The sequence below is a fragment of the Stegastes partitus genome, unplaced genomic scaffold (assembly GCF_000690725.1).
Source record: "Stegastes partitus isolate 25-593 unplaced genomic scaffold, Stegastes_partitus-1.0.2 Scaffold1134, whole genome shotgun sequence".
Classification (NCBI taxonomy): Eukaryota; Metazoa; Chordata; class Actinopteri; family Pomacentridae; genus Stegastes; species Stegastes partitus.
In genome coordinates this window covers 224,020-240,610 of record NW_007578865.1, presented here as the reverse complement: position 1 = coordinate 240,610, position 16,591 = coordinate 224,020, and the positions used below count along the sequence as shown (strand labels likewise).

The following is a 16,591-nucleotide window of genomic DNA, read 5'->3' as shown; positions in this document are numbered from 1 at the left end:
CCTCGAGGGCCGCAATCCTGCAAGTTTTAGATGTTTCCCTCTTCCAACACACCTGATTCACATGATCAGGATCGTTATCAGGCTTCTGCAGAGCTTGATGATGAGCTGATCATTTGAATCAGATTGGACATAATAAATGCCATGTTTGAGCATAAAGTGGCTCATAAGTGTACTTGCTATCAGAGCACCTTAGGCTAAAGGTTGATGATTGACTTTGTAGTTGTGCCATCAGATCTGCAGCTGTATGCCTCGGAGTGTTGGGTAACGAAAGGAGCAGAGCTGTCAATTGATCACCACCAGGAAGCAGCAGATAGGTACCAGTCGATCAAAAGGGCAACAGCAGTTGTGGAAGCTAAAACTAGGGTGTGGGAGGAGTTTGGAGAGGCTGTGGAGAAGGACTTTCGGTTGGCGTTAAGGAAGTTCTGGCAAACTGTTTGATGCCTCAGAAAGTGGAGGCAGGCCTGGTGCAGGTGTGTACAGCTGTGGGGGAGAACTGCTGACTGCTAACTCCTTAACTAAGGTAACGTGTGGTGATCCAAGTTTGGTGCTGTACTGTATGTGAAACTGTGTTTTAGTGTATGTGCTTGTGGTTGCTGTGGCAGTGACCGTGTTTTCAGGCTGGGCGGGGTTTTCCAGACAGGAGAACACTCACTCTCCTCCACACCAAACGTGCATTGGCAATCAGTGCTGGACAAAGCCTGTCTCCACCTGTGCTCCAGCGCCAGTGGATTATCCTCCTCAGAGTGGTAACAGGCCAGCCGTGCTTTGAGAACTTTGTGCTTTGTGATACCTGCTCTGTCTAATGTGTGTTTCGTCTGTGCTTTTTGCCAGAACCTCCCTGATGGATCGTCACATCCCCAGCTCAGCTTTGGCAGCAGAACCCCAGCCTCAGTCGTCTCATCTCCAGGTACCCCCCCCCCAGGAAACTTCCCCAGGATCCCTCTCACTCACTCGGCTTCCCTCACAAGCTTCCCGATGTCCCTTGATTCCCTGCTATTCTAAAATAAATCCCTCTTGTCTTCACTCCCAAACCCTGTGTTGCATTTTTGGATCCCTCCTTTGACTGAACCTTCACAACATGTCCTCTGCTGAGGAGGCAGAGCCTGAAGACTTGGGGGAATCTTGGTCCATATCTGTGGTAGAAGTAGTCAAGAAACTCCCCAGTGGCAAAGCGCCAGGTGTGGATGAGATTCGCCCCGAGATGCTGAAGGCTCCGGACATTGTTGGATTGTCTTGGCTGACATGTCTCTTCAGTGTCAGCCAAGCGTGGGCATTGGGTACGGTGCCTGTGGAGTGGCAGACTGGGGTGGTGGTTCCCATTTTAAAAAGGGGGGAACCGGAGGGTGTGCTCCAAATATCGGGGTATAACACTTCTCAGGCTCCTCTGGAAAGTTTACTATAGGGTGCTGGAAGGAAGGCAACAACCACATGTCAAACCGGTCTTTGTAATGCAGCCATGCAGAAAGAAATTAGTTTTGGAAAAGAGTTTTTCAATTTTGTTAAATTGTATCATCAAAAACTGTTGAAACATGCACTTACAGACTTAAGAAAGGGCATACACACACCTAACAAAAGCAGAAAGGAAAATCCTCTTGTTATTGCGTAACATTCATTTGCTGATGCTGTAGAAATTTCTACACTGCTGAATTTCTGTGTGATCAGATAAGAGAAGTTGTGGGTGTGTAAATGATGGCTTTCTTAAAAAGAGGAAGAACAAATAGTTCACATGTCAAGAACCAAAAACGAGATTCACATCTCAGATCGGCACCATTTGAAGACATCACTGGAACCAACAGCCGTGTCACTGTCCACTATGTATAACATGAAGATGGTTGTCCATGAAGAAGAACCTGAGATCTCAATGTTTCAGAACTTCAGAGCTGCTTCTCGCGGTGATGCTGCATCAAAGGGCCGCTCTGGTGAAGACAGTACAGTCGCTGCCGCAACACCTGGTGAGACGCAAAATGTCCAGTTACACAATAATTTTGAAGTTTAGTGTTAAACATAAACGTGAAACAGACAAAATCGTTAAAATTAACATACTGTGTTGTATATTAAACTGTAAACTTTGAAGTAATGCAAAATGTTCATCTAAATTTTTAGAAGTCCTCCAAATACCTCAGTGATGTGAAAATATTTGTTATTTGCATTGGCTATTTAATCGATTTTGAGTCTTGTTTTACCTAATTTTCATTTAACTCCACTGTAAAAATTTACCTTTTTTAAACTATAATTTTTAAAAGTAATTCACTGATATATTGATATAAGGCTTGGGTGACTGTGAACCTCCAGTCAGTGTAAAGCTTGATCAGATTTTTCATGTACTTGTATTAATAATTTCATAAGAACATCACTCAGCTTATGTAATCATATTGTAGAGACCAAGGCAAGTAGTGATGATTATCAGACTCAGGAAACTATCGTGGTCATTGCAACTTCCTGTGTGCATGTGTGTGTGTGTGTGTGTGTGTGTGTGTGTGTGTGTGTGTGTGATCCCTCACTCAAATGTCACGGATGTATTCACATCTGAGTTTGTATCATTTGGGACCAGACATTAGGTTTTGAAAAAGAAGACAGAGAGTAGGTGGAAAACAACAAGGAACACCTCAACTTCCTCAAAATGTTCTCCACTAATCTATTAGGGAATAGGTGGTTTTTAGAATAAGGGTTGGGTTACAGTAAACCTCCAGGAAATTGATCTGTCAGTATAAAGTTTGATCAGATTATTTATGTACTTGTATTAATCATTGTTCAGTTTGTATAGTCACACTGTAGAGAATTTAATACCTTTTGGGGACATAAAGCTCTCAAAGTTCCAATAACAGCAATCATTACACTATAAGGCGTGTGTGTGTGTGTGTGTGTGTGTGTGTGTGTGTGTGTGTGTGTGTGTGTGCGTGCTACACACAGGATTTAAACTCTTCAGGCTGGTTGCTGTGAGTTTGGGACTCTTGTGTATCCTACAAGCTGCTCTCAACATTTGCCTGCGTCTGACTCTCAGTAAGTCATCTTTGCACCAAACTTAAGAATGTCATCATGCAGCGCTTATTCTTCGCAGTAACTGATAACTAATAAATAACGGTAACCTCTCCACTAAAAATGACAGTTTCACAGCGTAACTCGTTGAGAGAAGAGAGAGACGAGCTGAAGAAGATGAACTCCGGTAAGTGTGATGAAAAACTACAGCAATAATCAGGCCTCGAATGTCATGAGGTGTTGGTCTTGATATGATAATGTTTTATTGGGGACGTTTCTCTGAAATGGATCAGTGAGTGAGTTCTAGGAGAACAATCAAGCTCTGCAAACAAAACTATAAAGCTATGACTACACAAACAAGACTCAATTATTAATGAGTTATTATCATTATTAGTCAGTAAAATTAATCTCCAGTCATGCTTTTCAGCTGTCAAAGCTGTGGTCCAACACATCTTAAAGCTGCTGTTGGTATAAATCTAGAAAAACCCTCCTCCTGCACATCCAGTTCGGTTGTTGTGAGACCATTAAATCGACCTTATTAATTGTTACTATTCCTGTGGTTGGCTAAAGTCTCCCGTCATTTTTGGTTTTTTTTTTAAGTCCATTTTATTTTGTAGTATCTACAATATTGTGTAATTACTTTTCTGTTTGTATGTTTAAAAAACACAACTCCAACTACAATTAAAACAACAATAATAAAGCGTTTAAAATTGAGCCCCAAACCCCACAAAACTGTTCTTTGAAGGCCCTTTATGAGGGGTTTCTCAAGGAATCATTCTGAACTCAAAAGGTAGCTCCACAATGTCAATGATGAGAACAGGTTTCTCATGGCTCTCCTACATCTAAGAATGCCGTCTGCCTCCCAGTCTGCTGCCTTCCTGCCTGATCCTACCCCACCCAAACTCCCAGAAGCCACCTGTTAGGAAGTTTTCCAGAAGACAATGTGTCTCTCAGCGATGTGAGACACCTTGGATGCTCTGCTGTCCTGCGTTGCCCGCTTGCTTCAGCTGAAGTTGCCAGTCTGTGTTGTGGGTGTTTTAGATTTCCAGCTCCTTTGGTTTGGAAAACTCCAGAGTGCTGTTTCCCCCAAGTCTTTGACTGAATACTTCCCTAAGGTCCTGGTAATGTCTGCCTGCTTTGCATTCCAGTCACCATTTTTATTCCATCTGTCTGCCTGTCCTGCAATACCTGGTTGGCCTTGAAGGTCCTACCTTCACTGCAGTCATCCTGCTTGACCTCAAAAATAGCCTCCTGCTGATCCTGATGAAGGGACCCGCTGTAGGTCTTCCTGCTGTCCTTTCAGACTGCGTTCTCCATTTGGATTTTACCGTCACCCTCACGTTTATCTTTCTATCTCACCCTGCAGAGTAGATCTAGTTTGTCTCCTGTTCATCACCAGAAGTGATTCTGCTGCTGCCACACTGCCTCTTACTTGCCTGCTCGCTCATCTGTCAACCGGCCTGGAAGGTGAAACCAACAACATTTAACTGATGATGCAATAGATTATGGAAATTCTGTTTCAGATGCTATGGCCTGGAGCAAAAGTCTTACAGAAGAAAGAGATGAGCTGGAGAGGAAGCTAAACAACTTCAGTACGTATGACAATAGAACAACATTATTAATCAAAGTATACATCCAAACAGATGGTCCACTATTGGGCAAATATATTAGTCACATGTTACATACGAAGGTAAACATTAACTGGATTGACTTTATATGGTGTTTTTCTTTTTTGATATTTATTGTGAATTAGATTTTTGTTGTTGTTCTGTTTCCCCTTAATTTTCAAACACTGCCTTTTCACCTTCATGTCAATTATTTATGAGTTCTTGTTCAGAAAAATGTTCTGGTTCTTTTGTGTGTTTTTCTCGAAGCTCAACATTGTGAATGGGTCAATTTCGACAGTAGTGCTTATTGCGTTTCTTCTACCATGAAAAACTGGCAAGAAAGTAGAGATGACTGCATTCAAAAAGGTGCAGACCTGGTGATTATCAACAGCCAAGAGGAGCAGGTTGGCGTGTGAGAATATATGTATCTGAAACACGGCTTATCGACACTGGCTTCATTTCTGTTGTTTACATTTAGTTTCTCTATTTGTAAACTAGCATTTCCTTCTCCAATTCGAGAGGTTCGTGTGGATCGGACTGACTGACTCAACAGCAGAAGGGGAGTGGAAATGGGTGGACGGGACTCCAATGAACGAGAGGTGCATACATATTTTCAGTAAGAATTGAACCATTTTCCTGTCAGATTTGCTGGACTGATGTTGGGTTTAGTTTGACTACTTTTTGTTTCAGCTACTGGAGCAGCCAAGAGCCTAATGGTGGCACAAATGAAAACTGTGGAGAGGTGAAGCGTATTTTTTCTACAAACAGCTGGAATGATGAAGAATGTTCCATGAAACACTCCTGGATATGTGAAAAGAGAGTTTCTCCATAATTCTGCGTGCAGACCCTGCAGATGATATGGAAAACTGAGCAGTGACATGCAGACCAAAGGAAGCAATGGTGCCACTTTTCCATTGTTTCAGCATATTTACATGGCAGATCTCCACACAAACAACCTGAATATGCTCGTGTGGACAACAACATGCTTTGCAAATTTGCTGGCTTAGTGTGGATATAGACTTAAAGGTCACTGATAAGCTTCAGGTTAAGTGGCCAAACACACAGAAACAAAGTACATCAAGGGTCACTGCTTTGCCTGTGTATTGAAGACTTTAATATATTATACATGCTTTGCCTAATCTCTAAATAAATGTCTTCTGTTTCCTCATTAGTTGTAAATGTCTCCCTTAAAGAACCCATTTTGTGAAAGTGACTTTTTTTTATTGTTTTGCTTTAACAAGTCAAGCACTATCAGACACATCAGTGAGGCCAGTGGGAGACAGAAACATCACAGAGGAGGTAACAGAGAGCAATTGCTTTGTCAAAAGTTTGTGAATTCGCTCAGTGAGCTAAATATCTTTTATTAACTTCAGGATTTCAATGCCAGAGTCCTGCTGCAGTTTTCACCATTTCTGAGGTTGAAGTGTTGGACTGAAATGTTTAGAGAAGTTTCCTCAAAATCTCTCTGAAGTATTTTTTAAAAACGGTCATCCAAACTTGGATGACTAATGGGTAAAAAAATAAATAAATAAATTCCATTACAGCCTCTGAGGCCTGTATTATCTGATAACCTGCCATAAAGATGCAAATCATCTCTCGGGTGATCTTTCAGGATGAGGTAGCAGGAACCAGCACAGAACCAGTCATATGTACACTTTAATGTATTTGTGTGACAAGACATCATTTATATGATCGTGTTAATCCTCACTGAAGTTAATATAGTTGCCACTGACCAGGGCTCAACTATAATAACTTGTTACAAGAAACGTCAAATGTGTTTGCAATATGTAAAAAGAAACCCACTGATAATAAAAACAGCTCTTCAGTCTTATGAGGTGTCAGATGTTCATTACTTTAATTCAGCTTTGAAATTTTGCTTTCCTTCTTTCAGTTCCATTAACAACACAAATACTGCTGACCTGTGTTTATGATGCTTAGTAGTTTCCTCGCTCTTTTTTTTTAGAATATAATCTTCCCTCCAAGCTTCCATCCATCCATTATCTATTCACCCAAAGTCAGCTGGAGTCTATCTCAGCTGACTTAGGGTGAAGGCAGGGGACAGACAACCAAGCACACTCACATTCACACCTACAGACAATTTAGAACCACCAGTTAACTTCAGCATGTTTTTGGACTTGTGGGAGGAAGTCGGAGAACCCAGAGAGAACCCACATTTTATGTCACAAATAAGGATAACGGCAAATTATCTGACCGAAAAATCTGACAGATTGGCTACGTTCAGACTGCAGGACTTAATGCTCAATTTGGATTTATTTGTGAAATCCGATTTTTTTGCGAGTTCATTCACATTTCCAATTAAATACGACTTATATGTGATCTGCTGTGTGAACTTCATACGACCCAAAGTGTCCCGCATGCGCAGAAGAGGACACGACGACGTCACACGCAGCAAGCGTGCTCGGTGTTTATGGAAGTAAACATGGATGGTAACGGTGGAGCGTATCTGCCATTCCCCCACCGCTACCGATGGTGGAAACAGAAGTGTGACCGCTGTTCTGAACTGGCATGTGTGTTCCGGCCACTTCCATCCCATCGGAGCACATCCTCGGAGTGGAAGTGGCTGGAACGTGCACAAGCACACCGCTCAAAGGTGTGAAATCCAGCGATGCGTAGTGTTCTAACAATACTCTAGTTATTATAACAACTATAAACAATAAATATTAACAATAAATGACCCTTCAAGCATCAAGCCCTCCTTGTACCTCAACCTCCCTCTTCTCAATCCGACAGCCTTGCTATCAACATAAAAGAAGGTTTTACATTTAGTGTCGGATTATAGAGTCACTACTGTATTTGTTTGGTTTAGAGAAAGAAGAAGAATTAGGTTTAAAAATGCAGTCTAACACTGCAAACCTGCAACAAAAACTAAATTCATGAAGGCTCTAAAGTTCAGTGATGCTCTCAGAGTTCAGAAGAACATTGTGCATAAATGTAAAAGAAGATTTTTTTTTTAAGTGAAATCAACAACAGTTAGTTTTTACAAAAGATATTGTGACATCCAATTTTTCAGCAACAGAAGTAAAGGTTTCATATTTTAATGTGAGTGAATCAGCTTTTTACTCGTCTAATTCAGCAGATACAGACAATTACAGAAGTACCACATGATGTGTTAAAGGGCGCAAACAGGAAACTGCGCTGGCTACAGTACATATCTCTCTGACAGTGTGCGGGGACAAGAGGACGGGAGGAAGAAACCTCATGACAACAGTAAACGCTAGAAGCAAACCGATGCTTTTCGAGGCTTGGCCACCACAGACCTGCATGTGAACATGTCAGAGGAAATACATGGCTGTGAATGTCGTGAAGACATCAGACAGAGACGTCTAGGTGGGTTCAAAAGGTCTTGAGAATGCAGCGTTTATTCATTGTTTTTATTCCTATTTTTTATTGACTGTTGAAGAGTGTGATTTTTACAAGTTTTATTTGTTTAATTAGTCTACCTGTTTGGGAAACACTTTGACACGAGCATTGACGGGATTGTTAACGTTTCCTCAGTTAGTCTGATATAGTGAGCTGAATTTGTGTGTCCTCACTCAGGTTCATTCGCGCTCTTTAAACGTGTCACCTTGCTCCATTTCTTTAAAAATGTTGCCAGTGCTATCACAGATCATTTTGAAATTTCAATTAAACAGTTAAAAGCTATTTTCTTAAAACGATAAAGCATGTTTTAGATAAATCAGAATTCTGCAAACTTCAGATTTAACGACAGATTTTTTAGAATACAATCTGTTGGTGGTCTTATTGTCTTGTGCTTGAAGAAAGATTGTTTGACCAAATCTAAGTAAATCGTCCTTTGCTTTGTCTTCATAAGCAACTTTGTCTTTATGATATACAGTAAAATACAAGGAGGATGTCTGTTTAAGAGCTTCTTCTACATCAGCTACACTATAAAAAAAACAACAAAACATCTGGCAGCAGAGGTACCAGAAAAATGCCTGACCAAAACAGTGGAATACTATTTAAATACAGTAAAACAGTGTAATTTCACAGTCACACATTGCAAAAAAATTTATATGTTATTTGTAAAAATATAGCCTGTAGATAGAGTTTTTGTATTAATTAATACTTTTAATTAATTACTTAAATTACTCGTTTTTGCTTAAATTTACTAATGTAATAAAAAATGGAGAATCTATAAAATCGATTCAAAAATATTTTTAAATATTGGCAAATATCAGCAAAATGATGATAATTTTGTTGATTTAAATACAGTAAAAAATAATGTAATCGGTGTAAAAGAACAAATCACTTTATGTAAAAATAATCAGAAATCTGTAAATGAGCATTATAATGACAGCAAGATAGCCAAAAAAAAAACCAAACATTTTATGACATCAATTCACATATAATTCATTTATTGTTACTGGCAACCATGTTCCTCTTTTTTGTGGTTGCAAACATACTTATATTTAAACAGTTGGTATTTCAGTGTGTATATCAAATCATTGTTGTGTTTTTTTCATCCAGGAAAACTCTGTAACCATATCATTTGAAGACCTGTATATTGTATCCAGCTGGAATTATCTCTCTGCATAAGACAGAACGCCTTAAAGAAAGCAATGCTTTCAAAGCTGACATAGTATTCATTTAGTTTTACTTGCACTGTTCAGGGGGGTAGCACTGTTGCCTCGCAGTAAGACAGGTTGCCGGTTCGCGTCCCGGTGGGGGCACTGGAATCTTTCTGCGTGGAGTTTGCATGTTCTCCCCGTGCAGCGTGGGTTCTCTCCGGGTTCTCCGGCTTCCTCCCACACAGTCCAAAAACATGTTGAGGTTAATTGGTGATTCTAAATTGTCCGTAGGTGTGAATGTGAGTGTGCTTGGTTGTCTGTCTCTAAGTGTGGCCCTGCGATGGACTGGCGACCTGTTCAGGGTGTCTCCTGTCTTCGCCCTAAGTCGGCTGGGATAGGCTCCAGCCCCCCGCGACCCTAGTGAGGATTAAGCGGTGTATAGATAATGGATGGATGGATGGATGGATGTTCAGATCAGCATCAGTATCATCAATCCAACAAAAATGTCAAATACATTTGCCTTGTTGCTTCAAGTCTGTCTTGGCATAGATGTAAAATTTTAATTTATAAAGAAATTACAAATTGCAGACTTATTCCTATTTCATTTACTGGCTCAGTGTAGAAAAAGTGAAATGAAAATTGTTTGACAGTGTTCTGCTCCTATAAGATATCTGCTATTTGTTCTGTGCAGGAAGGAAAGTGTACCGGCTGGCTGCTGTGACTTTTGGACTCCTATGCATCCTTCAAGCTGGCCTTAACGTTTCATTGCGTCTTTGTCAGAGTGAGTTTCATGAGTGAGCGGAAATAAGTTGTTTAGCTGTACAAAAACTGTTTTTATATTTTTTACTTATAGACGGAAGATCTTCACTTCTCAGTTGATCTGAACTGAATCTATCTGATCATTCTGCTACTGTGTCTACAAACTCTTAATATTAAACACGCCTGCAGCCCCGGAAAATAATTACATACACTGAAGGTTTACATACAGCCCTGTGTAAAACTTTACATAATTGATTTTATGCTTTTGAAAAACAGCCATTATTAAGTTTACAGTCAGTGCCTGTTCATTTCATAATTAGATTATGTAATTCAAAAAATTGTCTTTCTGGTAAGAATAAGATCATCACTTGTAATATACACAACATGACTGCAGTTTGTACAAGGATTTTCTTTTTAGAACACGTCAAGAATATAATTTTACACTCAGATTTTATGACAAGAAATTGCAAGACTTTCTATTAAACTGTACATACAGCTACTGCTAATTATTGTGCAACATACATGCATTTTACAACATAATATACAATGTTAATTTTTGTAAAAATACAAATTTGTGAAATGTTAAACAATATTTTAAACATTACCTATTTTTAATTTGTAATATACACAATCTTTTCAATTAATAATAAATAGTTGTATTATAATTATGTTTGTACTTATTTTAAAAGAGTATAAATAGTGTAATTTTACTGTCAAACATTTTTAAAGAATGAATAACCATGTGTAAAAATACAAAATGTATTGATGTGGGCATTATTCACAGTTTTGGCCTGTAGTTTCTGTCCCATTAGCATGTACATTTAAGAACAGTCACTGGCTGTAAATGCTTCAGCGGTTATTTTAAAACATTTTATAATGACAAAAAAAATGCACGTCCTTCTATTAAACATCGTCAGTCCTCATGATTATACAGCATGAATGCATTTTCATAATATAATGTCAGTCACTGGATCAAAAGACAGGTAATGTTTTCATTTTATAGCACGAAATGTGTTGGGTTGTATTTAGACTGTGTCCAGGTTGAATTAGTTTCTATCTCCAGCTCCCTTATCTAACCTTAACCATAAACTAATTCTGACCTGAACTGTATAACCACATCTTAACCGCTGGAAAACCCAAGATTTCCTCTACTGTGATACATACTGGTGTCCACAGGTTAACAAGTGTTGGTGTGTTGAATGTTTCCTCAGCATGACCATGTGACATATCCACTGTTTGAACTACATTAAAAATAGTACGACTCTTTTGCTCTCTTAGAGAGTCGTGAAGACGCCAACCACGTTTTTAAAAATATGGCCGAAGAAAGAGACAAGTTGGAGAAGAAGATGACGATGTTTGGTGAGTGTAGAAATGAAACTGAATACTCTTTATTGCCCCCTGAGGGAAGTTTGCCCTGCAGGCAGGTAAGAAACACAAAAACACAGAAAACACAGAAATCACAGTCAGTCACATCCAGACACCACACAACAGCACTTGTGCCCTCTTGACCTTGGAGTGTATTTTTTTCTCAGTGATCAGCTGATTGATTCTTCCTGGGCTGCACAGCGGCTCAGTTGTTAGCACCGTCGCCTCACAGCTTAAAGATCCCCAGTTTGCGTCCCGGTTAGGACGCCCGGGATCTTTCTGTGTGGAGTTTGTATGTTCTCCCTGTGCAGCGTGGGTTCTGTCTGGGTTCTCCAGTACAGTCACTCCCACAGTCCAAAAACAGCCATCCATCCATCCATCCAGTATCTATACACTCCTTAATCTGGAGTCTATCCCAGCTGACTCAGGGTGAAGGCAGGGGACACCCTGGACAGGTCACCAGTCTATCACAGGGCTACACTTAGAGACAGACAACCAAGCACACTCACATTCACACCTACAGACAATTTAGAATCACCAGTTAATCACCTTAACCGGCAATCCACCTTGCAGCCCCTCCTTGAATTATAATCTGCCAAAAGATTATTAGGGAATTTCAGCAAACAGATGTCAAAAAATAACTGCCTACACAAGCTTTAATTGGTTTCAGTATCATTCAGATGCCACAGAGCCACATTTAATTATATACATATATATATACATATATTTTTACAGAGCTGCAAGGTGATGCAGTGGTTAGCACTGTTGCATCACAGCTAGAAGGCCGGCAGTTCACGTCCCGGTGAGGACACCTGAGATCTTTCTGTGTGGAGTTTGCATGTTCTCCCCGTGCAGCGTGGGTTCTCTCTGGGTTCTCCAGCCTCCTCCTACAAGTCCAAAAACATGTTAAGGGTTAATAATGGATGGATGGATGGATGGATGGATATTTTTTTTACAATTACTGTCATTATATGAGGCAATGTTTTCACTGTCAGGTATATTCATCAAATAAAGTGCAACTCATTTCTTACTCATACAACTGGTAGATGTGTAAACGGTAAAATTTAAAGGCCACCGTCCATCTTTTATTGAAACTTGTGTGGATATTCGCAGATACCTTCACAAACAAATGTTGATATCAGACACTTAATATGCATATTTTTTAATTCTCTTTGTGACTAATTCAACACTACAAGCCCATAAAAAAGGAGCACGTACGTGTCAGTAAAAGAGGAAGAGACAGCGAGAAAGGGAAATCAATATGTGACGAAAATAGGATTTTGGGGAAATCTTTGTCTTCGTGTAAAGACACACATGCGACAAAATGTACGGTCTACTTATAAATGTCAGAGATAAGTAGACAACCACATCCTGTACACTGATGTTTCTACTGTTTTTATTCGAAAATAGCATCACACTTACCCGGTTCACGTTTACTGCAGTGATGAGCATGTGCACAACAGAGCAACCTTTGCTAGTATTTAAATTTTAGTTTAGCATTCATAAGCAGTATATAATCCTTCAGTAAATGGTTTATAACATACTTTTTATGTAGTTGTAAGCAGATATATGTACGGATAAATGAAGGGTGGTGTGTAAACAGATAATTAATACCAATGTACACAGTTGTGCTAATGTAAAATGACATGAGAAGCTATAATCGTTGGCAAATACTGTATGTTAATAAATGATTGACACGACCACATTACATTATCTCTTAACAGGTGAATATTCCCAACAAGGATGGGTGTATTTCAACAACAGTTTCTACTACATTTCTTTGCTGGAAAACTCATGGGAGGACAGCCGAAGTGACTGTCTGCAGCGCGGCGCAGATCTGGTGATTATCAACAGCAAAGAGGAACAGGTGTGTCTTTGTGCATATGTATGTACGGGAGGGAAAGAGATAAACACTGAAAAAATAAATAACGGCAATGCTTCTGATGTTTCTGTGAATAAGGAATTCGCAAGACATTTCCGAAAGCCGATGTGGATCGGCCTGACTGACCAGGAGACGGAGGGGAAGTGGAAATGGGTGGATGGGACTCCACTGACCATGAGGTTAACACATGATTTGATCATTGCTTTTTCATAAATCAGTGCGATAAATTACATTTTGAAGTGATGAAAATGTTTAACTTTGCCTTGTTGTGTTTATCTGTTTTCTTTGTTTTGGGGTTTCAGCTACTGGGGCACCGAGGAGCCCAACAGTCACAAAGGCAGCAATGAGGACTGTGGAGAAATAAAGTTTTTTGATGAAGAAAACAACTGGAACGATAAACCGTGTGAAACTAAAAATGTCTGGATGTGTGAAAAGACCATGTCCTTCTAAGCATCCAAATCAACCGTTTATGAAACAAACATCTACCACGTGCAGCTAAAGACAGCAGTGAAACATTGTTTATGGCCAAGCTGCAGGTAAAGTGGCTCACTGACATACTTATGCACAGTTATATTGCAATTCATTAACTATCCTCTGCTTGCTAATAATCACAAAAAAAAATTTAATATGTAAATATCCCCTCAAGTTTATTAATGAAAAAAAAGTCATTTATATACTTTTAAACTCTTGTTTTGTTTGTTTGGATAAATTTGAGTCGTTTTCAGTGTTAAAGGAATTTCCCTTCAGTGTTTTTTTTTTTTTTAAAGACCAGTACTGTTTAAAAATGTTGATGTTGTCTGTACTTATCTCTGCTCATATTGCAAGACCATGTATACCACGGCAGTTTTGTGCTTCCAATTATTCCAGATTTTTCATTTTCGACGAATGAATCACTGTAATATGTGTGTTTGTCACAAATAAACAATCGTGCATTTTGGTTCTTTCTTAAATTTATTATAGATCTTCTGGATTTATGACAAAATCATGCTGAGAAATATACATACAGCAACTTGACTTATCAGGTTTGGGTGATGTAGAGAGCTGTGTTAATCAAACTTTCTTCGTGGCATGGCCTCTGAACTTCTTGTGAGTGATTTGGATTGACTGCAGCTGCCGACGCCTCTGAGCCAGTTTCAATCAGGCTTTTTTTAAAAACACTCATTAGACTCAGCCACAACTGCTATAATGGGAAAGTCTGAGGAGGTCGGCACAGATGTGAAAAAACTAATTATTAACTTGAACAAGTCTTGAAAGTCACTTCAAGCAACTACAGATCCCAAAGTCCTCTGTGCAAGCAATTGTTTGTAAGTATATGGTGCAGCTGTGTCACTGCCATGATCAGGAAGAAAACACAATTTATCACCTGCTGCTGAGAGACAATTGGTCAGGATGGTCAAGAGTCAAGCAAGAATTGGCAAAAACCAGGTCTGCAATGAATCTGAAGCTGCTGGTACATAGGTGTCAGAATCCACAGTCAAGTGTGTCGTAAATCATCATGAGCTGAGAGGATGCTGTGCAGGAAGGAAACTCTTCCTGTTAAAGTAACACCTCAAAGCTCGACTGACGTTTGCTGCTGATCACACACACACACACACACACAAAAAGGCCTTCTGGAGAAAGGTTCTGAGGTCAGATAGAACAAAAATTGAGATATTTGGCCAAAACGACCAGAAATCTCTTTGGAAGAGAAAAGGTGAGAACTTTAACCTTTAACCCCAACAGCACCTAACCTCCCATCAAGCATGGTGGTGGCAGCATTATGCTGGGAGGCTGTTTTGGTGACAGTGGAGCTGGTGCTTTACACAAAATAAATGAAATCATGAAGAAGGTTCACAAATTACCTTTTAAAATAATAATGACTAATGATATGACAATATCACTATGTTAAAGTAATATTACTGGGTAAAATGGTGGTCTTTCTATAAATCCTCCAACCATCAATGGGAGCAAATGAAGAAAGGTGAAAATTAGGGATCACTTTACTGATTCAAATTGATTTGTTAAGAATAGTTTTAAAAAAAAACAAAAAAAAACTATTATGTTTACAGTTCAGTGAACTTAGCACTGCTTCCGATTGTCTCAGATCAAGTTTGTTTCAGGGTCAAACTGTTGCATTCAGCTCAGACCTAATCTATGTGTATTTATTATTTTACTGTTTTTATTTAGTTATTTACTATTTATTGAATAATATATAGTTAGTAATATAGAAATAATAGTTGTAGCTGCCTCAGTCAAGCCACTCTGCTGTGTGAACATTTTTTTATTCAGTATTTGCAGCAGCCTTCCCTTAATGGTCATTCTTGCTTTCTTCTTTTGTTTGTTTGTTTTTTACAGTCAGTATGTAAAATTATGTTCTCTGCTAAACTGCTAAAATGTTCATTTTTTTCCAGTGTACAGATAATCCTCTTTTTTGGGGGGTTTTGTAAAGACATTTTTCAACACATTTGCATGCATTTTACTTACAAGAGAACTTATTTGTCAGCCTTTACATTAAAGTACAGTATGTCATATGGGTGTTGCCTATCACTGCTGCATTAGGCTGTGGAGTCATGGTTTTGGTGTTTACTGTATTTCACATAACAGTTTCTGTTGCTGTGATGATGCTGCAATGATAAGGCTTCTGAGACACGAATTCAAAGATGATATCTTCAGTTAGGCAGCATAAGGGGCTGGTATGACCTCTCAATCTTCATCTCTGGTTTTTGGGAAATAGATATTTATTCTTGAGAAGAAAAAAAAAACTTCACACCTTCTGTACTTATCATTGCTGAGTGAAATGTGTTCAACAGCTTTTTTTTTTTTTTATCTCATAGTGAATGAGTGGGAATCAAAGACATAAAACGTGAGAAACGAAAAGTTTTGCTCATGATCTTGTGTAGTCTTGGTGGTTTCCAGCTCCCATAATATCAGCTAAATTCTTTACGGCAGGACATGACAGATATAGTTTTTTTCATGCACTGGTTAAGTTAGAGATTTTGGGATGTTTAATCTGTTGTTAATGTTTGTTGTTTATAGTTGTTATAACAACTAGTGTACTGTTAGAACACATCGCTGGATTTCACGCCTAATTGACCAGTGTGATTGTGCAGGTTCCGGCCAATTCCACCCCGTTGGAGTGCACCCCCGGAGTCGAAGTGGCCGGAACGCACAGGCAGTATTTGGCTGCTGATGCCGGTTTAGTTAGCGGTCACACTTCTGTTCCATTATCGGTAGCAGTGGGGGAATGGCAGATACAAAAGTTACCATCTGGGTGCCCCTATAGCTCACCTGGTTGAGCGGGCAACCCATAAACAGGGGCTATAGTTCCCCGACGCGGCGGTCGTGAGTTCGAGTTCTGCTCATAACAGTTTGCTGCAGGTCTCTCCCCATTCTTCTCCCCCCTTTAATGTCTCACTCTCTCACTGTACTAACTAATAAAGGCAAAAACGCCAGACAAAATAATCTTAACAAACAAACAAAAAAAAAAAGTTACC

The 16,591-nt window shown here is 39.4% G+C and overlaps 2 protein-coding genes across 3 annotated transcripts; both read left to right on the top strand.

Annotated features, from left to right (window-relative positions):
* The first annotated feature begins 1,762 nt into the window (after positions 1 to 1,762).
* Positions 1,763 to 6,414, top strand: LOC103368245 (C-type lectin domain family 4 member M-like). Of its 2 annotated transcripts, none has more exons than XM_008296552.1 (7): positions 1,763 to 1,952; positions 2,911 to 3,000; positions 3,107 to 3,163; positions 4,500 to 4,568; positions 4,851 to 4,987; positions 5,082 to 5,182; positions 5,274 to 6,414. In XM_008296552.1, the coding sequence occupies exons 1-7, from the start codon at positions 1,814 to 1,816 to the stop codon at positions 5,413 to 5,415; spliced, it is 735 nt and encodes a 244-aa protein (XP_008294774.1). In that variant the 5' UTR covers positions 1,763 to 1,813; the 3' UTR covers positions 5,416 to 6,414. The 2 variants fall into 2 exon arrangements, with proteins under 2 accessions (XP_008294774.1, XP_008294773.1); XM_008296551.1 differs by having other exon boundaries at positions 5,253 to 6,414.
* A 1,427-nt stretch (positions 6,415 to 7,841) lies between these two features.
* Positions 7,842 to 14,055, top strand: LOC103368243 (CD209 antigen-like protein C). The gene is made up of 6 exons (XM_008296550.1): positions 7,842 to 7,931; positions 9,804 to 9,893; positions 11,150 to 11,230; positions 12,961 to 13,103; positions 13,197 to 13,297; positions 13,421 to 14,055. Exons 1-6 carry the CDS (start codon positions 7,874 to 7,876, stop codon positions 13,566 to 13,568), a joined length of 621 nt encoding a protein of 206 aa, XP_008294772.1. The 5' UTR covers positions 7,842 to 7,873; the 3' UTR covers positions 13,569 to 14,055.
* The last annotated feature ends 2,536 nt before the right edge of the window (positions 14,056 to 16,591 follow it).

Coding starts and splice junctions, on each gene's coding strand:
- LOC103368243 (XM_008296550.1), top strand. CDS start 7,874: ATGTCAGAGGAAATACATGGCTGTGAATGTCGTGAAGACATCAGACAG. Junction 7,932..9,803: donor CATCAGACAGAGACGTCTAG/GTGGGTTCAAAA, acceptor TGTTCTGTGCAG/GAAGGAAAGTGTACCGGCTG. Junction 13,104..13,196: donor TCAACAGCAAAGAGGAACAG/GTGTGTCTTTGT, acceptor TCTGTGAATAAG/GAATTCGCAAGACATTTCCG.
- LOC103368245 (XM_008296551.1), top strand. CDS start 1,814: ATGTATAACATGAAGATGGTTGTCCATGAAGAAGAACCTGAGATCTCA. Junction 4,988..5,081: donor TCAACAGCCAAGAGGAGCAG/GTTGGCGTGTGA, acceptor TTTGTAAACTAG/CATTTCCTTCTCCAATTCGA. Junction 5,183..5,252: donor GGGACTCCAATGAACGAGAG/GTGCATACATAT, acceptor TGTTGGGTTTAG/TTTGACTACTTTTTGTTTCA.